At 44.6% G+C, this 22,939-nt stretch overlaps 1 protein-coding gene across 1 annotated transcript; it reads right to left on the reverse strand.

The window, feature by feature from the left end:
- Positions 1–426: 426 nt before the first annotated feature.
- On the reverse strand, positions 427–21,851 carry TRIB2 (tribbles pseudokinase 2). Its single transcript, XM_075145032.1, has 4 exons — positions 21,761–21,851; positions 20,426–20,844; positions 16,136–16,428; positions 427–2,773 (listed from the first exon to the last, which is right to left on the reverse strand). Exons 2-4 carry the CDS (start codon positions 20,693–20,695, stop codon positions 2,305–2,307), a joined length of 1,032 nt encoding a protein of 343 aa, XP_075001133.1. The 5' UTR covers positions 20,696–20,844; positions 21,761–21,851; the 3' UTR covers positions 427–2,304.
- Positions 21,852–22,939: the final 1,088 nt, after the last annotated feature.

The raw sequence follows: 22,939 nt of genomic DNA on the forward strand, positions 1-22,939 counted from the left end.
TTCTGGAATTGAGGTGCAAATGCAAGATGCACATTTCTCTAGGACTTTGGAAAGTGCAAGTGCCAGCTTGCTCCATTTTGGTATCTCTCTTCATCAGCCAAAGAGACAATCACCATCGCCAAAAAGACATAGTTCTCACTGCACTTCAATACCCTCCTCGAAAAAGGTAAATGGGCTTGGTAAGTGGTAGGAACAAGCCAAAAGAAAATAAACAAAATAAAAGCCAGTTTCATTCATAGCAAGCGGTAAAATTTTTGATGAAAAGGCTTACAGTGTTACCTTGTAAATGTAAGTGCTAAGCTTTCTCAGCTCACAGGTCTGGCAAGAGCTTGTTAGCAGCACAAAAAATACCAGCTAAATGATCCTAACAGAGCAAACTCCTGCAGCACCTCAGACATTCAGTAAGAACATTGTTCACCACTGAAGTTTAGTTAAATATGCACAATTTTATTTATTGAAGAGATTAGGACAAAAACATTAAACCAAATACATGACAAAGCACCAGAGGCAGTAAAACCCCACCATGCACATCACCAATCTTTCCTCCTATAAGGTACTTATAAAATAAAAAAAAGTCCTTCTTGACACAGCACCATCTTCAGAGTGTAAAAACATTACTCCTTTATATTCTTAGTTACCAAAATAGAACCAAGGCAGGTCAGCTGCAGCTAGCTTTGTCTCTTGATAAAGAACTGTGAAACATCCTCTTGAGAGTGGGACCATAACTTTCCTGCAAGGCAGGCAAATAGCATCCATACGTCAAATGCCAAGTAGCTGTACGCACATGCCACATACTATAATTAAGCACAAATTCAAGTAACATTTACATACTACAGAGTCCACATGTACCTACCCAAAAAACATGACCACTTCACAAAACGTATACAGGCAGTAATATCAGAACAACTGAGGTACTGGAAACACAAATATTTATGCCAAGAGATTTCAATATCATACAGCAATATAAAAGCAGTAATAAAAACATTTGCCAGTCTAAATCAAATAAAGCTATCTAGAAAAAGAAGCTAAATAAAAAGTTATTTAGGGACAGAAATACCTGAACAGAAAAGAAGTGTGTTAACTACAGCATGTAACATGTCATCCCAAGTCAACCCGTAATTGAAGTACTGGCTTAATACATCACTACTGTGACATTTTCTTCAATAAATAGAATAAGTCTTGACAATACAAAAGGTGCATATTACTGTGTATGTTTCAAGAGGAATATCTGTAATATAAATGTTCAGCTTATTAATACCCTCTTATTTCTTATTCTGGACATAAACAAAAATCAAACCCAAACAATTCTTTTCCCGAGTTGAGAGGAATTCAAAGAAAAAAACCCACAATACTCTTCTTCAATAATAAAGAGCCCTCTATTTACATGTGGGCCAGTCAGTTAAAGAAGAGATCGGTTCTCAGATAAAGACACGATTAAGGGCTTTCTGCCCTCTCTAGTCATATACGTGCAGCATGGCAGATATGGAAGCCAGTATCTCATATCTTTAAAAAAAAAATTATACAGTTTTCTTCTTTTTTTTCCCTATTATAGCAGTAATGCATCTGGAAGTTCGAGTTATAATAGCTTCCTGCAACAAACCATTTGACACAAAACAGAACAGCTTGTTAAATGAGAGTTACTTCCCCTTAAGGGAACAAAGCATTAAAATGTCATTTCCTGACAAGAATATTAAGTAGTTTATTTAGAAGAAATGAGTTGAAAATAGCTATCAAGAGACATGAACTGAAATTTTGTTTGTTTTTAGCACCCACTTTTCATGTCCGTCTTTGTGCACCTAATTTTTTTCTTAAATTAATCCCATTAATTATTAGACATCCGATTAAAAAAAAATGTTAGCCAATTGTACTTTCCCTGAATAATGGCTGAAGTTAAATATCTAACAGTGCGATGCCAAGATGTGAGCTGAGGCAAAAAAGTTTCTATTTTTTGTGAGTTACCACTATTTTTAATGGAACAGAAACAGGAGTGATACAGCTGCACCAGAATTGGCATGTGCAGTCTCCTTGGCTCCAAAAAGGTGAGAAGCTACAATTGCTCCATGCTGCCTTTTCTCCTCCAAATCAATCTAACCTGATAGCAAGCTCCCCCCGCCCCCCCAATCTGTCCCCATGCTACATTTGTTATATTAGCTCCTTGTGGAGGTTCCTTCTCAATCCGAGGACCTCTGAGTGTCTTTTGCTACCAAGCTAGGCTGATGCAGGATGTGATTTAACACGGTCAGGAAGGGCTCCTTCATGTGTCCATCTCCATGTTGTGTACCTTCTGAACACCAGTCTTTGTGCTCAGTTAAAGAATGGGTCCAAGTCTTCTTCCATGTTGACATCAGGCACCAGCTGATCTGATACTTCCTTAGCACCATATCCTGAATTCGATACATTAAAATCTGTAGAAAACCATGGATGGTCCAGAATTTCCTGTGAAGTCAGCCTTTCCGATGGCTCCCGACGCAGTATGCTACGTATGAGGCATTTTGCCTTGGGGGATAGAGTTTCTGGAATGTTAAACTGCCCACGACGGATCTTGCTGAAGAGGGAACTAGGCTCAATGTCATGGAAAGGATAGCGTCCAACTAGCATGGTATAAAGCATGACACCTAGACTCCATACGTCCGCTGCTTTGCCAGAGTAGCTGCCATTTGTGTTCAAGATCTCTGGACTCACATAGGCTGGGCATCCATGCTTATCAGAAAGAGAGTCATCGTTTCCTCTTAAAATATAAGCATCTTCTAGGCTTTCCAATTTCACTCTAGTCCTGTGGGCAGAAAAACCAAAACCATCAAGGTAAGCAAACATCAAAACACAAATTCCTAGCTGGTTACAATTACATGGTTATCACAGTAATACTCTACAAATTCAACAACCGCAGAAGCGCATCAGTTTAAAATCCCACTCACAGCACTTGTTACAGATAATTGATACTGTCTCTTCTGTACTGGTTAGAGATATTAGAGACGTATAGGGAATACTGCCACACACCCAGCTACAAGATTTCAAATACAGTAAATGTCCAGTAAACTCATTAGTAAGGTCTTAAAAAGACAAAAGTAATTGCCATATTCATGTGTTTGGTAAATTTTCCATGGACATGATTTCCAAAAGGAGACATAAACCTCAAAACTTTTTCTGTGTTGGCTGCACTCTAATGTACCTGTGTAGGACTCATGCCCAAATACAAGCCTAGCCCTAACTAGACACAGTTATTTTGACACCTTCACACTGGTGAGCAGTGACTTGCACCTGTAATTCCACAAGGTTTAACAGGAATAAAACGGTCACTCTGACCTAAATGATCTCTCTGACCAACCAACATTTTTCTTTATCCCAGCATTAAGGAAGAGCAATTTTAACAGATTTCAGTCTTCCTAAATAGACTTTTGGGCACAGAGAGATCAGATGAGCTGAACGCCAAGATTAACAGCAAGCTTATCTACCCAGCCGAACCCGAGGAGCTCCTCATGTTGGAATGAACAGAGAGGCTAGCAAAGGGCTTGCAGAGACATGACAGGGATGCCTTATCTAGATTGCAAACTCCTCCTGCCTGCAAAGCACTGTGAACTTGTCATTGTGCTGCAGTAATTATCTCTGCAAGAGAATTTTCTTCCCTTATGGATATCACACAGGAGCAGAAAAAATGATGCCGAGTTGCTTGTCATAGCACTAGATGAACATAACCTTTCTTTTCTTTTAATTCTCACTCCTGGCGTCTGTAACTATATTGAAAAATCTGTCCCTGTTAAAGGCATCCAAAAGGATTACCAATTACCCTTTAGACTATTTGCCAGCAACGGCTGGTTTTGAGAGCAGAATCACTACAACGCAACAGGACTTGTCCAGTGCATCTGGATGGAAGAGTGATCCAGCAGTAGTGCAGGCTTTCTTTTCAACAACTTGGGATCATAACTCAACTTTGGGTATTACTGTCCTCGTCCCTCAACCTCACCAGTCTGTTTGATCACTCTTAGCCGTGTGTCATGGCCACGTTCCCATACCACAGACATTCATAGGCAGGGACTGAACTTCATCCCAGAAAGCAGAACTCGCGTCTCTTGACTAAAGCACATCATTTAACAGGCATTAAAACAGACAAGGAGAGCCCTGTTTCTTAAATGTTTACTGAAGACAACATTGCTTGGGCTTGAGTTGCAAAAGGCAGCTGGGCCAGCTTTGGCTTAGACTTGGTTCCAGGGCAGCTCAGCGCTATCTTCTTTGAACCAACAGAAGAGCATTTTACTCCGTGGAGTACTCCAGAGGCAACTGTGCCATAAACTCTCATAATGACACTTGGACATTTTCAACAGCTAGAGACGTTTACTAGCAGAGGTGAAAGCCCCTTTGGCAACGTGCCTCGAATCAGGAAGTCATAAATACAGAATTCGGAATACCTGGCTCCCAAGCACAGTGTGTCAAGGCAGCTCCTTCTCTCCTTAAATAGGCCAGTGTTTTCTCCTCCAGTGAGGATGCTGATGGGGTTTGCGCAACACACCTGCTTCCTGATTAATTACCCATTGCCAGCCTAACAGCACTTCTCCTGGTGATGGACAACCCCCTCATTAGCACTCAAACAATACTTTACAGCAGCAATACCTCACACAGGAAGCTGGCTGCAAGGAAAAATTTAACTACAATTATCAAGACCACAGCAATTTCCCTCTGTACACAGCTCAGAGGGTCCGAAACAGGAGAGTGACTAGAGAAGAGTCCTTTCACGATGCTCAGCTTCGACATGTTCCTGCACCTGCACAGCATAGGAAAAGCAGTTAGGAGAAACACCCAGAGTAAAAAACATGCCCAAGGAGGGCAGAGAACAGAGAGGAGGAAATGAAAGGGAAGGCAGGGACATGAGTTCTGGTTCCATTTGCATTGCCCACCTCAGTTTTTCCATAGAAAAGTATGTGTAGCAATAAAACGGTGAGGCCAGCTACTCAAACATGCATTAAGTCAGTGAACTTGCCAGACAGGAAAGCATCAACTCACTCCTGCTAACTAACAGAAGCAGAACACACACAGGGAGCGGGACAGATCATGCTATTTATGAACAACTTACAGGAGGGAATACACCCCCTCCACACACTCTCCTGCCATCCCAGTGTCAACAGCGCAGGGAAATGCTGTTTACTCTCCCATCCTATTTCACATTTCTGAGAGTTGCCAAAGAATTTAGAGAAACTGTTCAATGAGAAGCTTTTATATTAGAGAAAATTATTGGAATTCCCTAATCTCTTATTTTCTACAATGGACGCAGTACAAAACCACAAAGAGCAGACTGCAAGGTGTGTCAAAAAATTCATCTTTTTCTCCAACAGGAGAAATCATTTCTTGATAATAAAACAGAAGCAGCATAAAAAAGCCTTAACCCTGTCTTGCTTTTCTTGCAAGGTGCTGGAGCCTGCAGCCCTCCACGCATGCTACAGTGGGTTTTGTTTAAGCAAGCAAATGGAACAACAGCTGGCCCTTATCTGCCTGCTCCTCCATAGGCTGTGGCCAAATGAAGCAAACACTCAAACCAGGTTTTTCATCCTGCTGAGTTGACAAGCTTTGAGGAAACAAAAGGTCCCAAATTAAACAAAAACACAGCCTTCAGTCCTCCTTCTTCCTCCTCGCCAGCCCCCAAACCTCCAACCAGTAACGCCCTCGTGTATAAGGTACAAGCGGTGAAATGGCTCCTCTGTGACGAGGCAGTGCTCCAGCGCAGGTACAGCACTGGACTCGCCACTCCGCGCAGGTACGCATTTCCCTCGCAAACTGCAGGAGCTGCATCTCCTGAGCACGTACTGCCAGGTACACGGCCTCAGTGTGACTTTCTCCCCCTCCCAATTACCAGAAGCAACTTGGGTGTTCTCATTTTCATTTGTAAGGTCGGATGTCTTTGCAGAAGGTGACAACACGGGTTTTCCATCCTTACAGCAAGGAGAGCGCAGGAGCAAGGCAAGGGCTCGCCGGCTCACCTGCTTGGCACAGCCGGTGCACAGAAGCGCTCACAAGCTTTTGCTGCCAGGGCCCTGGCTCGGCTCTGCCGGAGCCCCTCACCGCGAGCCAGCACCGGGGCTGGGAAGACCCACTCCAGCCTGTTTCCACCAATGACGGATGACTTCACGTACCTCAGCCTCACATACAGAACACAGTCTGTAATCGTACTAGAACTGGATGATACGCAGGTGTAAACAGCAAGTCTCACTCCCCTTTTTACAGTCATTTCCCGTTTTTTCATGCAATCAAAAAGGAGCAGCCTGGCTCAGGAGCCGCTATTTCCCAGCGCACAGCACCCCATCTCTGCAAGAAATAGCTTCCAGCTCTGGCTGGCCTTCCCTTCCTCCACATTTCAAGCATTGCCTAAAAGAGCTCCATTTTCTGCAAGCCAGAGAGCTTTTTTCTTTTGGGTTTTTTTTTGGGGGGGGAGGAAACAGGAAAGAGGGGAGTCTAAATACACAGAAATGCAGAGACATGCTGGATGAGAAGCAATCTCTCTCTCCCCCACACACTCTCTCTCAGAGGAAGCACTGAAATCAAATATCCAGGAAAAAGAATAAAAGCCAACAACAACAAACAGACCCTCAAAATTGCAAGTAGTTTCTGAGAATACAGAACCTCCACAGCAAAGGGTGGGGAGTGCATCCACTTGCAGAGTAACCGGACAACCCTAAATTCGACACTTGGCAGGCAAGGGACAGACTCAAAACCAAACACTGAGATGTGAAATCACAATCAGCTTTGAAGTGCCTCCCATCACAGAGCAGAAAAAGGACAAACAAAAATCATTCCCTTTTTTTCTAGAAGTCACATTTCTAAAAAACTCTCATTCTCTAAATAATTAACTCACATCAGTCAACTGAAGGACCCCCACAAGAGAAAAAAAGTTTTCCAAAAGCATCGGCATTCGAATTCGACCATTCAAATGGTTGCAACAAAATTAATCCCTAAAGTTCAAATGTAAGCTACTGCCAAAGCCGGATGAGAATCACTTTGTACACATACTGTAGGGCAACAAAGACTTTTGTCAAGGCTTACGTAATTACAGTACATAATTTCAAGTTTTAATGCAGACCCTGAATAAGCACTTGGAAAAAGAGCATTATGCATCTATCAGATCATTGATAAAACACTGCATTAGTCTAATGCATTAAAAAAAAAAAACACAAGCCTGAATCATGGCTATTTAAAAAGGGGAAGCTATTCTGCCTATGAATGCTTTCCCATTACTGGTGAATGAAACCACAGAAGTGCAATCAGAGGGCAGCAGCAGCACTCAGACGGGAAATGCGTCTTTGTCCCCATAGAAACCGTCAGGGAAACCCATGAAAAACAATACCACTCTGAATTTCTTATCAATATGCCATTCATTACTTGACTGCATTCAGACTTTGCTCTTCAGTAATGTAACAAAACCTAATCAATTAAATGTCTTCCAGAAGATTCTTCAATGCAACCTCCTGAGTTAGCACCCGTCTCTGGCAGACGATTTAGTTGCACATCCTACACTTTTTTTCAGAGTGATTCGCATCATTCCTCCCTGCAGAGCTTAGGGGCTACTGGCAAATTGCTATCCTGCCTTTTGACACCGAAGTCAGGGCTGTAAGAACCCAGCATTCACACTTGCTCTCCAAAAGCAAACACAATTTCCATACCAAAATCAGTGGAATTATTCAGAGGGCTCTAAGCTCATAAGGCAGGAGAAAAAAAAAAAAAACAACCTGGCACATTTAAAGCAGAAATACTGACTGAAAGTCTGAGTGTTTCAGAGGAAAATATCTCAACTGCAGTGAATAAACAGTCAGTAGTAAAGGAGCCCATGCCTGAATCAATGAAAGCAGTTGCTTCTAGTCTGTCCCTGAAGCCATCTGTATGGGAAATAACACCTGAACCACAGCTGAGCCACTGTTACCATTTTGGAAACACTAACTGCAGACCAGACCCACAATTTTAGCACAGCATCATCCCCGAGACGACAGCAAGATCAGCTGCTTTGGGAGAAGATGGAAGGAGCCATCCTGCTATGGACACTCCAGGTATATCATCCACTTGCTATTCAGGCTGGGTCAAAATTAGATGATCCAGATTTACAGCTTCTATGTAGCAGCCTGATGCCTCCAGAGATCAGAAAACAACTGTCATTGCCATCTGAATTGCCATTTCATTAACACGACTACAGGTAAATATAAAATGGCAACTTTTAAAGGGAAGAGGTGCCTCACAATATCCCCCCCTACACATAAAAACTGAAGGCACCCAAGCAATGCCACCTCATATTTCAACATTACTCTGACTGAGGCCAGGAAAGCCTTTCCCTAGGTAGAGGCACTCAAGCCATCAACTGCCCAGTAGATCAGGGATTGCTCCTATGTGGCCAATAATTCACAGGTCATTTAATCAAGGTCAGCTGCTAGCACCCCATCATAAAGATGAATGCAATCATGCCATTAGTCACAAGTAAGAAAAAAAAAAAAAATAAAAGGGAAGCTTGACATTGGAAACAGTTATCTTTTGTTAATTGATTTTTTAAACTATGGGAATCTCTCCTAAATAATGCAGAAGTAGGCTGCCGTCGCGGAGACAGTGAGATGGGGAAGGCGGCTAACGAAACCCCGTGCAGATGATTTGTGGCTCGGTGCAAAGGCTCGTTCTGAACTCAGAACTACCCGATCTCCTCCGGGGGCAGCAAGGCACACGGGATCAGAGGGGAAACGCTATGCCATCAATTTAAATCCTGCTTCTTTCACGGTAAGATCCCTTCCAGTGCGTAACAGCTCACAGCCTGGGAGTCCACCACACAACATCCTACGCAACTTCAGGGGAAAAAAAAACAAAACCTGCACAAAGGCTGTCAGACAAACAGGCTCTTGCATAATGAAACAGGCTCAAGGATATGTTTCGAAAGACAACTGGGACTTGCAGGCAGTATAGGTTTACAGGACGAACCTTGTTCCTAAGGGAAGATTCCCTCACTGGTACTTCCGCAGAATGAGGAAGCCTCTAAAAATTACATGTTCCCCACCCTTCCTCCAAAGGGATGCTACCAGCACACTCAGCCCTGCTCCGCACCCCCTTGCTGACATGCAGGACCCAGCAACTTAGGGCTTTTAACCTGTTTTAAGCTGTCTTTTTTTTTCTACAGACTTCCACTTAAAAAATGCTCTGAGACCACCCCCTCGCACACGTCCAGGAGGGGCTGGGGGCCCAAAGACCTCAGCTTTACAACACTCAAATAGGATTGCTGGGAACAGCCTGTCCTGTATGCCATATGCTTAGTTTCTTCCATGCCTTTATTGCCTTCGGAGATAACATGTTCCCCAAAAAGTAGGTAGGTAGCAATGTGTGTGTTGGCATGCGGGCTCTGAAATCCAATGAAGACCCTTCCACGGAGAGGCTCTGTTGCAATACTGCGAGGAGTCCATTATTTGATAAGCACCTGGCTCACGGCAGGTACTTCACCTCACTTTTTTAGATCCCATTGAAGGTCAGAGTTTTAAAAGGCTCTGCTGTTTTAAAAGGCACAACTGTATGCTGTGTTCACCACCTTTTCTAGGTCTTTTCATACAACCCATGGTGAAGCTCCTCAGGGAAAGGAGACCAAAATTTTTTTAACATAACTGTGTTTGTGAAAAAAGCCCTACATTTTCTGAGCCTGCAGTGGGTGCTCAGCACCTCTAAGATAAAGCAGGGCCATTATTTCACAAGGCCACTGGAAACCTTTTCCTTAGATGTCTGTAAACCTGTCTCCAAGCAATATACCTCTACCAAAAAGCAGGTGCTTATGACTAAATACGCCCCAGGTTGGCTCCTGTTTACAATCTCTGCCTTTCCTCTCCCTCCCAAGCCTGAAGTAATCTCACGGTGTGGTAATAAGGACAATTAGACAAAAAGGCAGTAGAAGAATTTCACCATGACAGTCCACTGCAGCTGCCGCTAGCTGGGCTCCCTGCCTCCCCTCCTCACCCCCAGCACAGACGTCCACAGACATCCTCAGTTTTCACTCAAAAATCAACATAGAATATTTTGCACCGAGTCTATACATGGAGGTTTTCACGTCTTCAAAATGACTTGCTCTTGAACTCTTAATGCAAGATGTCTCAAGAGACATCTACTTCCAGGGACTGCAGAGCACCTATCCTCGGAGAGATCAATCCCGTAACGGGCATCTCATGACAGGCACTCAACCACGCCGACCACATCTGGCATTACAGCCAACATGGAACACAGCGCTCAGCCAGAGGCACCTCTCAGAAAGTTACACAGCGTGGCTGGGGAGGCCGGGCAGGACATGGGGACAACCTGCAGCAGTACAGCCCAGCCTAAAGGCAGGCCCCCAAGCAGGGCTCCCCTCCTGCTCCAAGCACGGCACGGGGCTGCACCTCAACACCACCCTTCAGCAGCGCTAGTACACAAGGCTGCAAAGGGAAAAGACTGAAGAAAGAGTGAAGAAGAAAAGATACGCGTCCAACTATGAGCCAAATACAAAAGACAGCACAGTCCAAGGGTAAAACCCTTCTGCAAACTCCAGAGTCGGGTACTACAGCACAGGCTCTCACCACTCGTGGTCTCACTGAAGGGCCTTGAGCTGACTCAAGGTCCATTGGAGCTCCCGTCCTCATCTTGGGGCCAGCCAGCAGTCAACTTTTCCCTGGCTTTTGCTTTTATTTATGAACCTTAGGCATAGCACTTAACCTCTATGACTATCTATGCCCTCGGGAGGAGATTTAAGCACTTCACAAGGCTGGTGCGATGTTCAAAATCTGCAGATAGCCTCCCACGCCCCGCTGGGAAAGGTACTACATACCCAACAAATCCAAAGTGCGTTGCTCCCAGGAACACCAGGAGAAAACAGAGGCTTAGTAACCAAACCACATGAAGGCAAAAAGGAGCACGAACCCTTCCGTGGAAAACAGTTGTGCAACTGCTTCATCCTCTATCATAAGTTTGACAGCAGAGATTTGCTGCCTGTGAAGAAATTTGCCTTCCTCCCCATATTCTAGGAATAATAATTTCTGGGTTGAAATCTGATCTATGATTCTCCACTATTGAAGAAGTTATGCTCTTTGGTCCTGTGGCCCCATTCAGGGTAATGTGAAGTGCTTAAATGACAAAACAGATGAAGACCGGTTTTATTTCTACATCTTCTGGTATTTAAAGAGCACTCCTGTTTTGTTTAATTTTCTTCCACTTTAGGGCTCTCTTTCTAGGACTTAGGGAAAGCGTTAACTTACCTGTTCTCTACTGAATCGTAAGTAAAACAGCAAGCTCTAACACCATGGGGAAAAAGCGGCCGACTGCCTTACAATTTGACAAATGCTGGGGAGGAAACTTACTGCTAACTAGAAGAAAATGAAAGATCTACTTGGTCAGTATATGCGTTATTTTTTGTGGGATCAGGTTTGTATCACTAGGATTGCAAACAACATAACTGGGTCACCTTAAAGCATCATCCACTCAAAGCTGAGAAATTCTAGAGGAAAGAAAGAAAAATAAAAACATTCTAAGAGCACCAAATAAATAAGTTATGCTAACACAGGATTTCTAAATTAGTGTATTGTACTGGCTGCATTCCCCTGGCGCAGAGCAAAAAGTGTCAAATTCTATTTGTTTTTACTGAATCCCACCTGCCTACCATTTCTCATATTTACTCAAAGAATACAGGAAAATTACAATATCTAAATACCAAAATTATTTTAATTTTCCTTTCAACAAGTATGATGAATGTACAAGGTCTTTAAGCTTCAAATATTACGACAGCTAATATTTTAATATAATTAAAGGCTTAAAAACGCACTAAAGAAATTAATAATTCCCTGACAGCAGAAATGTTCTTGTATTAAGAAAACCATTGGAACAACCAACACAGAAATGCTTGATTCAATTCTGAGATCTTTGAGGTGGCTCTTTCTCAAAGCATCTGCTATATATCAGACTGATGAACTGCTTTATTAGCTATATACTGTGTATAGTGCTATTTTCAGCACAGCTCAAAAAGCCCTGCAACATCCTTATGGGACATCAGCTAGGAGAAGGACACAGTCGCTCTACTCAAGGGCCTCCTACGAGGACAGGCTGTACAAGGGAAATTTTAAATACCATGACATGAACACAGCAAAAGTAATCAAAAGCAAAAGCCCCACAACATCAATATTGACCTGGCTTAATATCCAGGACAAGAAAAAATGACCAACATGCATGGAAGCAGAAAACATACAAAACCACGTTTTATCTTAGCTCATCTCTACTGTTTTGGATTCAAGTTTTATTTAGAAGTTTAAGGACCCAATTTTTAAAATATTCAAGAATCTTATAGGTACTTTAGAAAGTCTGGTGAGACCCAGCATGGCAAGTCAGTGTTCTTTTCCATATTTTCAGTGCTCTGAAAGTCACTGCCCTTCTTTAATGGATGTGCTGCTGCTTGCTAACTCAGTCTTACAAAACATTTCCAGCCATGCTGTAATGTCTTAGAAGTTCGGCTTCATCAAGATCAGCTGCAGGTTTAAGGAGCTTAGCTCTGAAATTTCAATACTAAAAGACCACAGACACACACACACATATCCCAAAAAACACAATCCCCCAACGTTCTTTTAAACGAAATGGAAAGAAAAAAAACAAAACCAAAACCACAAAAGACCTAAGGTGTTTGGCAACAGCACACATCATTTTCATGGAAGGCAATTTACCATATCTTCAAAATTTCTGCAGTTCAGGATTAAAAGAAGCTATAGATAAAGTACCTTGAAACACAGACAAATTATTTTTGTTTGTTTCTACACTGTGGAATTTTGGATTTCATTTTAAGTGCTGATGTATTTACACATATGCGTAGTAAGACATAACACGCCACCACAGTCTACCTTTCATTTAGCACATCAAGAGAACACCACTAGTAAAATTAGGACCCCTGCAAAATGCTCAGCACTACCAGCCTCCAACATTACTTTTTTCCACCTTCTTACTTCCCAGTTCATTACAGACATCCCAAGGCACTGCAGTCTGCAACATCCAAATAACATGCATTCTGAGCAGCGACATCAGGAGGAGCAAAGAGCACTCATGACTGCTGCTAGATCAGGAGCCTAAATCTTTGCAAATTCCAGCTGTAATTTAGATAATGGAAATGAGGTGGAAAGAGTTTCAATGCTGTATATACCAGTCTGCAAAACTCCAGGAGCTCTGATTTCCTATCGAACTACCAGGGTATCATTAGGAACAATGAAAAGAGTATGTACTAAGAAACGCTTTAATTGATTTTGTTTTTTAAACAAACGGAACTGCTTCCATATATCCTTCACATTCTCTCCGGCTCCTCCAGTCTGGCAGCTCTCAGCTAAGAGCAGAGAAGTATCTTACTAAAAAAATAAAAGTGAGTTTTCCATTCATGTGTTGCCTGCATGCTGGATTTCCCATCTTTTCTTCTACCAAAATAAAAGCTGCGAGAGTCTTCAATAAGAGACAGTTTCAAAGCAGTAGGTATTAAAGGTGAACTGCAGAAAAACAGCCTTGAAGAAATAGTTAGGAAAAGAACTACTGAGAAAGAGCTCCACTGAAGAACAGGCAACACGCAGCAGCGGAGTTCATGCACGTTTCTCGAAACATCATTTTCACCTCTTTTCTTCCTCCTTGGTTCATTACCAGTATCAAAGAGCAATAGATGGTGCAGCACCCATCTCCCAGGCACTGCCGCCGACGGCAGCTTCTGAACGGCAGGCTGCTCAGCACGCGGCATCCTCACAGCACCAGCACCTCAGGGAAAGGCGAGCTTGGAGTGGTACAAGCAACACACAAACACCTCCGTGAACCCAGAAGGACCAGGAAGATTTTTCAGCCTAAATATAGCAGCAGATTGAAAGTGATGACTGATAACAGTCTGATGATCAGAGCATGTGAAAAAAAAGACAGTCGCTGTTTGGTTCTATTTCTATCTCACACTATTTCATCTTTGTTTATTCAGCAGAGAAAGGACTACAATACCTCTCTACTTACAAATCAACATTACATCCAGAAGAAAACCGCATTATGATTATCTTAAAAATAACCAGCCAGTAGTATTTGACCTTTAAAGTGAATTATTGTTTAATTAGAAGACATTGTTCAAAAGTGAGTAACTGTGTGATTTTGCAGACTGCAGTTACGTTAAAAACATTCATAAAAGCAAACGCTGCTATTATAGTATGCACCACTCTTCTTGGGTGGCAAAAGGATTTGGCCCTGTGCCTCGTGTTGCATTCAGTTCCTAGTAAGCAGCAGGGTAGAGGTTTAAAAGTATTCAGCAGGGGCCCACGTCTGCGCCCACCGCGCTGCCCTGAGCTCACGCTGCCTTCGCTTAGAGCAGAAAGTTAGGGTGAGCCCTAGGGCTTCTCCGAGTCCCATCCTTCGTACAAAACCACACAAGTTTATATACATCCCCAGGAAAAAAATCCATTTTAACATTAGGACGTTATCAGCTACAACAGAAAACAATCCCTTCCTCAACTCTTTCGTACAAGTTTCCTTCTTATCTGCATCAAAGGTGCTATAATGGTCTTTAATTATTAAACTCAGAGTAAAAGTTGTGAAAGTGCAGTTTACATCTATCTGCTTTGCATTTCTCTTTGAATGGACGTTAAGCTAGTTTCATTTTAGGCTTTTTTTATTTCAAGAGGAGGAAAGGGTAATCATATATATTGGGGCTGCGGTAGAAAAATAGGGAATAGCTATTTGCTTTGCAGAGAATTGCCTGAACTGAATTAAGAAGTGAAAATATGCCTTTTATTTTTCAGTTTGTAAAGAGATTAAAAGGAGAAGTTTATTTTGCAAAACTCAACTTGTAATAAAATTTAAGTAGAGAATATTTAAACAGGATAGATGGTTGTCATTTTATTTTAAGGCCAGGAATTTCTCTTTTCTGACTGAATTAATTAAGTTTTTTCTAATTCTCAGACCATGGACTTACTGAGCCTGTAGAAAATTTACGTGTCTCTGCTGTTGCTTATAACTTCCCCAAACAGCCCCAAATGGAACTGATATGCACTGGTTATTTTTAACAAAGCTCTCCAGAACATCCATTTCACTCTGCAACAGTTTGAGCAAGCTTTCAGACAATTTACAGGATTTAACTAAAAGGGAAAAACATCTCCCCATCCTCTACCAAGAAACAAAGAAGCAAAAAGTCATGCTCTGCCCCCGTTTACGTTCATTTTTTTCTTAATGGTCATCTTCCAATTTAATTCCTCTGCCTGACATTAATCTGACAGTGTTCATTACTCGGTGCTTTATGTAGAAGTTGCAAGTGAATACATGATGTAACATAATGAAAACTGATAACCACAAGGAAAGAGATACGATGTTTCCACAGGTACAACAGTATAACTATAGCTCAGCATCAGAAATAGCACTTCAACAATCTACCCAGAGCATCTAGTGTTATTTCTTTCCCTGTCTTCCCATACTCCTTCCCCAAATCATTTACCAACCATTTATTGAGAGACAAGAGTGCGCCAGGAGGAGATTTAAAAAACCAAACAAACAACAAAAAAAAAGAGTAGCTCCCCAAGCACCACAACAGCTCTGATACTAAAAACAGGTACCCACACAGCAAGGCAGTTTTAGTCTTAGTATGATCAGTGACCACGTAATACTCTCAGAAGCAGTCTCCAGACCCTTCCTAGCATGGGAAGTCAAAAGCTGTCCTCAAAGCAGTCCTTCAAAGCACTGGTGGCCCTTCCCTCCAACCTATGTCCACATTAACCACTCGGCTGTTCTTCCTCTTCACACCTCCTCACTGGAATGAGCCATTTCATTCTCCTTCTCTCTTTTAACGCCAGCAGCATTTATGATAATGGAGCTCTTACAGACATCTATGCAGAGCCTTCCTTCAGGAGATGTCCCCTCCTTAGGGACGAGGGTGCTCCTCTAGGTGGAAATGCAGAGGCCACGCACAGATGCAAATGGCACTCTGTACTTACTTTACTCCAAAGCCTAAGCCAGAAGGTAAAATGGCACATCCATCCCATGGTTGTGATCAGGTTGCAGAGGGAAATAAAGAAAGTGTAACACCTTGTGTACCACAAAGGAACTGTACGGTGACAGTGAAAAGGGCACAGCATCCTGTAACTCTGAATCTGACCTCAGGCACCCCCACCTGTAAAGTAAGGGAGACTCTTACCTTTCCTCATCCTTGAAAATAAACTTTCGCAGCTTGAGATCTCGCAGTACCAGTCCACCATCATGGCAGTGTGCAACAGCGGAAGCTATTTGATAGAAGAGTTTGGCTGCCTCCTCTTCTTTAAGCTTCTTGCAGGTACGAACAAACGAATGCATGTCCCCATAGCTCCTTTCAAAGAACACATATGCTTTTGTCTCCCCAAGAATTATTTCAGTAATTTGGTTGATATTTTTATGCGCAGGCAGACAAAAACATGGTGCTAATAACTCCTGGTAGCAGCCAATATCAAACACCTGCAGGAACAATGACAGTAAAGCCAGGGTTAGCGACACGAAGGACAGTGAAGTTACGGTACATCTAATTCCGTTAACAGAACCATCTCTTAAGTACAATTTATGCTGCTGCTGAAGCTGCACCGATGTAAACAGGATGTCACAAGCCCACGGCACTGAGGACAAGACAAAACAGACTAGAGAACCCCACACAGAACATCTGCATAACCTTGACGGGAAAGGCTAGTCTTCAAAACTTGTCGCAAGAATAGTTTCATTAGCTAATAGCTGATCAAATTTAGAATGTAATCTGAATTAAGCTCTGAAGACCAGTGACATACAGGAGCAGTACTTAGAAGGAAACGTGTTTATCTTCTATTTTCCATCCAAATAAACTCATAGAGAATATGGCCAGCAGCTTTGTATAGAGAGAAGCTGTCATACTAAATCCACCCTGATCCACATGCCTCTCTCTCTTGAATTTATTAACCCATTAGAACTTTAAGGATTTTCAGGTTTAAAGTATCATCTAGCACTATTCATATTTACTTCCTGCCTTTCTTTCATGTCTGACAAACAGCAAAGTCACTTTCACTTTCAAAGTCTCAGTTTTACAATGGCTGTTTATAAGATCAGAAGGACAACCGGGGAAATAGCCCTGCCTGTTGGAGTGCAGACAAACATCCTTCAAAAGGCAAAGACAAAACCACCCTGAACTCTCTGCATTTCATTCAAGTGCCCCATTAAAAGCAAAGTGTCCCTTTACTAGTAAGTATGTTATCACTGATCTTATGAATGAGCTGTAAGAATTAAAACGGCTGCTGGGAAACCCAAATATAAAAAGTTACTATAATCTAGTGATGATGAATGAATCAGTATTTGAGTCAATTGAGAAATGCCCACATCACAAGAAGAAAGACTTCATTGAGAATAACAGAAGTCAGCGTGCTAAAAGAGAGTATGAGCAAAGTATTGACAGGAGTGATTTTTATTTTTAATTATACCTGCTCCAGAGGTATTACAAAGCAAGGGATTAGCACTTCCACCAGCATAAAAATTCTATTAATATGTAACTTACTCTTGGGTGCTTTGTTACTTTGGTAAAAAGAATTTAAGGTAGTCATGTGTCATTCTAACTGAACATAAAAATGAAGAAGTGGTATAAATCTCTAACAAACTGGTTTAAACTGCAATTGTTTTTCTTGTTTTTGTGTTCTAGTATTTGTATTCCAATAGTGGGTACTTGTATCCTCTCCAAGAAGCAAATCTCCCTGCTTGCTTTGAAGCTTTAAAAAGCTTTCAAAACTGAATGAGAGAGATAGAGTTCAATCAAAATTTACCTGAGGCTTCAAAACCCGAGTCATTTAATGCTTCAGAGTGCAATCCTAACAAACTCCTTCTGCAGAAAAGGACCCAAACCCCAAGAAATTGAGACACCCCCTCCTCACACACCTCTTTCTCCCCACCCTGTACCTGTGCTGCTATATTCCAGCACAGGCAAAAACAACCTTAAAGGCAGACTGCCAAACAGATCCAACACATTTTACGGGGGGTAGATTAGCACTGAGGCATTCTGGTGACATGGTGTGCAGAACCAGGGTGGGGAGGGGGTGTTGCTAAAATCCCTGGTGTGTAATTCATTCCAGAGGAGAATTCATTGACATTTGGATCTCAAAACTCATAACTACTACATTGTAAGTGAATGGCTCTTCTACAAAGCGGCTGCTATAAAATAAAATCTAAGCAGGAACATTCGTGTAGCTCAAACCCTCATGTGAAAAAAAGCCTTTCCAGAATTCTCTCCTAACCAGATTATCCTGATATAAATTAGTTACATTTTGTGGTTCTCAGACGACGTTAAATAAGTAGGTCTGGATATGTACCAGTACTATGTTTGAAAGGGGGGAGATGGGAAGGGCTATCATACTGCTACAATCTAGACTACTTTTTATAAAGGGCTTCTTTGTATCCCAGCTTTAAGATCCCTGGCCTCAGTTCAGCAAATGTCCAATAAGCTGCAGTTTGATTTAGTTCTTGCTGGGAATTGGAAGTGAGAAGTTACCATTGTTTGGATGCCACAAAGCCTTGAAGCAAATAACGGCATCTGTACAGTCAGTGGGTGCAGCCAAATGAATCTTGAGAATCATCAGTATGTGTCTGTTATCCAAACCAATGTTTCTGCAAGCAATCTTTAAGAGCATCCTCAATAAGATACTAGATAGCAGGTCTCCTAGCCGGAAGGCTACTTCACAAATAGTCATGATACTGCAGGCATTTTAAAGCACGCATTAAATTAATATGAGTTCGGGACTGACAACTGCGTATTCACAAACTAGCAATTCAAGCTAAGATCATATTTTTGGAGCACAGCTAGAAGTAGTGCCTCACACATATGGAAAACCTGGTATTATTCAAATGTCAGGATCAGCTCAAAAACATACAGCTTAAAGGGAAGGAAAAAAAATAAAGTCCACTCTCTGTGAGCTGCAGTTATGCTGTTCATACTGTTATCAAAACAGTGCCTTAATCCTGCAAACCAAACAGGAAACAAAGAAGAGCATAGCCCCCGCTTTACTACTTGCTATGCAAGTTCACCTACAATTTCATGCAGAGCAGCAGCTTTGTGGGATCTGTTTATTTCATGAAAAGATGCCAATGTCCTAGAGTGCTGCACTGTACTACTGCACCGAGCAGGGCTTTCATTCTAGAAATTCTCATGTTCTGTTTCAGTTTAGTAACAAAGCATTCAGTTCAAGCATGCAATATGAGTCCTTTGCAAAGTCACGGGCCCTTTTTTCCCCTAAATAATCACACAAAGTCCTAGGTTGCCTTAACATCAGGTTTTATAACTCAATCAGTAAGCATATTTAAATTGCCCTCTGAACTCCAATCTTTACAGATAGCAAACAGGAGCAATTATTTTCACTTCCCTGCTACAGCCTGGTCCATAACTTCTTATGAATCAAGTACGAGAAAGTATGAAACAGTCAGCAATACTATCATTAATCCCTGGAATACAAATAAGCTATAATACGTCTACTTTTCCATTTTGCAGTTAGTTCGACATTAGAAATTTGCCCAAGATAGCCAAATAGCTATACAATTCCGTATTTTGGGAAGAATACAAACACTGTAGCGTGTGTTGCAAGGTTGCAATTCACTACGTACTTATAAAAACTACTACTGGGTACTGCCTCAGTTTGCTGGGCATAAGTCTGGCTCACTACAGACAATGCAAATCGCAATTTAGGAACAAAGGAAAAATATTCCCTCAGCCCGAAAAGAGAAAAACATCCCTCCACAGACGTGCACGCATGTGGGTTTCTTTTTCCCACAGCTCACCTTTGAATAGTAGGAGCAAATTGGGAGGAGGCAGAGAAAAGCAGGCAGGCTACAAAGAGTGGGATAGCTATTTTGTCTGCTCTTCTAAAAAACGTAGGTGTGCAGGTTTTATTCTTGCTCAGCTGTGCAATGGGGGAGGATGCTGTTTGCAAACAACCTCCACGGTGAGGGAGCTCAGGCTGATTAATTCAATGTGGATTTTTTTTAAATCACTTTTAAGACAAAGCTGATGGCAATCTCCCCCTGCTTCTCCATCCTCTTCTGTACCCCAACTCACAGAATAAGGGACAGGAAAAACCAAGGAAGCCAGCAGGTCCCAACACCTTAAAATTAGCTGGGGATTCCCTACTCCATTTTGAAAAGTGAGAGTGAGAAAGATGAGGCTTTCTCCTGATCTGAACTCACGTTAAGACCTACTTGAAGGACGGCTCTTTCCAGAACAATATCCCCCGGGTAAGAGGCAGAACTGGCTCCGGGCCACCGCTCTAACATGGCCATTGTCTAGAGAGAGGGAAAAGTTACAGGATGCGCCTTTAATCCTGTCTCCCTGCCTTTTGTTTCTCAACTGTTTTAATAATTGAGCTACACGACCGTGCGTGGCCCTCCTGCAAGACACAGGAAACCCACACGCGACAGCGGGCTAACCCAGGGGGAGAACAAGGAGGAGAGGTATTACCTTGCAAACCAGCTCCTCGCCACTGTGCAGATGTACGGCTCGGAAAACGTGGTCTCCCTCGAGAGGCTCCAACAATAAGTATTTCCCGATGCAAGAAACGCAATGCGACAAGTTCGGGGTCTCCGGCGGGCTCGGCGAGCCTAGATTCGGGCTAAAACTCTGGCTTGGCTCGATGGACCGTATGGACGAGAGCTCCTCAAAATCCTGGGTTTTATTCCGCGGTCTCCCATATCGTGCTATCGTGATAGGGGTTGACCTTTGTATGTTCATGAGTATGGAGAAGACCAGCCGAGACGCTGCACCGGAGCCCTGGCGTGGAGCGCGGTCCCTCGCCCGTCCAGCTGCGGCTGCCTTTGTGTGGCGGGGGGGGCGGGAGCGGGAGCGCGGCGGCGGCGGGCGACCAGCCTCAGCGCCGCGTCCTGGGCACAGGGAGAGAGCGTTCAGCCCGCGGCCCTTTGTTCCCGCCGGCGGCCGGGCGCGGAGCGGAGCGGCGCGGAGCAGCGCGGCGGCAGGGCAGCGGCGCCCGGTACCCGGGGCGGCGGCGGCAGCGGCGCGGGGCGCGGAGCGGCGCGGCCGGGCCTCGGCGGCCGCCGCTCCCGCGGGGCGCGCAGCGCGGGCGAAAACAAAAGGTTAGGTAACGCGCTGCGCGCAGCGGGGATCGTCCTTTCTCTCTCCTACGGCGAGGCAGAGCCGCGCTGCCGCGGCCGGGCTGTAGATGGCGTGGGAGCCGCGCCGCTGGCGCCCGGGGCGCTCCGAAAATGCCCCGCGAAATAGCGAGGGAGCATTTAACTTGGAGAGGGCAGCGGCCGGGCCGACAAAAGAGCGCTCGGCGCGACGGGAGGCTCGGCAGAGCCGCCCCGGCGGATGGGGCCGCGCACCGGCCGCGCAGGCAGGGCGAACAGCAGCAGAACGCGGGGCAGCGCGCACCGCTCCGCGCCGGCCAAAAGGAACGCGCTGCCGTTGTCGTGGCCGCCTCGACAGAACAAAAAGTGCAACCGCGGGCGAGGGAAGAGGAACGCTTTCACGTTTCCACTGCAGAGCGGGATTTTTGTTGGGGGGCTCGCTGCCTTCGCGGCGGTTTAATGTAGTTCACGCACAAAGAAATGAAACACCAGCACGGCGAGAAGGGGGCTGACTTCTTACTGCAGGGGCAATAAACGAAAGGCCGGGGGTGGGGAATAAACTGGAATCGCTTAAAAAAATGCAGGGAGCAGATTTCGTTTGAATCTTTTCTTTTTTTTCCTTGGGGGTAGGATAAGGGCGAGGAAAGGGATGGCCGCGCCGATCCCCCTCAGCAAGGCATCGTCTCCCCCCGGCGTATTAATCGCTACTTACGTGGCGGGGACGCTGGCTGCCTCCGTGCCTCGCTGCCGGCCGCCGCACGCCCGCACGGTGCCCAGCGCGCAGGCTGACTGCCCCGCCGCCGCCGCCCGCCCCGGCCCGGCCCGGCCCGGCCCCACCGCCCACCGCGCCGCGCCCCGCCCCGGCCGCCCGCCCCGCCCCGCCCCGGCCGCCCGCCGCCTCCCCCCGCCGCCAGCCGCGCTCGGGGTAAACAAGGTGAGACGTCCTTCCGCAGCCCCGCCGAGCTGCGCCGGGCCGTGCCGGGGGCTCTGGGGGCAGCCCGCCGGGCTGGGGCCCCGCGCACCAGCGCGGTGCTGACCGCCGCTCCCCCGCCGCCTGAGCTCCGGCAGGTCCAGCCTCTCGGGGGATTGCCCTTGCGGTTGGGGGTGAGATGTCAACTAATTAATTTTAATATAATGACAAATTAATAAATAATAATAATGCCAATAATGGAATAAACGCCCCTGAAAGAAGAGTCCGGCCCCCGCCGCCCGGGCGCGGATGCCGGGTGCATTACTACATGTGCTGGCGCCGGAGCTCAAGGCGGGCGTGCTTTTTTTCTCAATGAAGAAACGTTTTTTTCCGGGCAGCGTGGGTCTCCGCGTACTTACGGGAGCAAAAGCGGTTGCTTCCCGGTGCAGTCGGGTGGGAGGAGTTCTCCCGGCTTGTCTTAATCCATCCCAAAATTAAAACGAGGCGGGGGGGCAGAGGGAAAACGTAAACCCTTTCGCTCTGCACAGAGAAAGCCATGAATGAGGTCGGTCTGTCCCCGCCCAGCACCACTGCGGTCTGCTAGGCTTTTTCACCCGCTCCCCTTTTATTGTTTAAATAACAGGAGCTTGGATATATATTAAAGTGTGATGAGCGGCTTCCTGAACTCATAACAAGCCTGGCGTTTACTCCCTAGAGTTTGTCAGGGTGTTGTTTGTGAATCCCTTTAAAACAACGGCAAAAAAAAAAAAGCAACTAAGAAACTAACACCTCCCAAAAAAAACCAATACAACGTAAACCAGCAGTAAGAAGAGGACAGGGCGAGCAGGGCTCAGTCCCGGAGCTGCAGCCTTTACAGGGCGATGCCAAGGGGCTGGCCGTGTCTTGGCTCCCCTTTTCCCACCCCAGCACAGGAGAGGGTCAGAACTGGGGGAAGGGTTGTTTTGGGGTGAGGACCTGTGG

The sequence above is a fragment of the Calonectris borealis genome, chromosome 3 (genome assembly GCF_964195595.1).
Source record: "Calonectris borealis chromosome 3, bCalBor7.hap1.2, whole genome shotgun sequence".
Classification (NCBI taxonomy): Eukaryota; Metazoa; Chordata; class Aves; order Procellariiformes; family Procellariidae; genus Calonectris; species Calonectris borealis.

What these genes read in the sequence shown, in the direction of transcription:
- TRIB2 (XM_075145032.1), bottom strand. Translation starts at nt 20,695, where the DNA reads ATGAACATACAAAGGTCAACCCCTATCACGATAGCACGATATGGGAGA. An exon ending in GCGAGGAGCTGGTTTGCAAG is followed by an intron (nt 16,429 to 20,425) that starts GTAATACCTCTC and finishes TTGTTCCTGCAG; the next exon opens with GTGTTTGATATTGGCTGCTA. An exon ending in ATTTTCAAGGATGAGGAAAG is followed by an intron (nt 2,774 to 16,135) that starts GTAAGAGTCTCC and finishes TTCTGCCCACAG; the next exon opens with GACTAGAGTGAAATTGGAAA.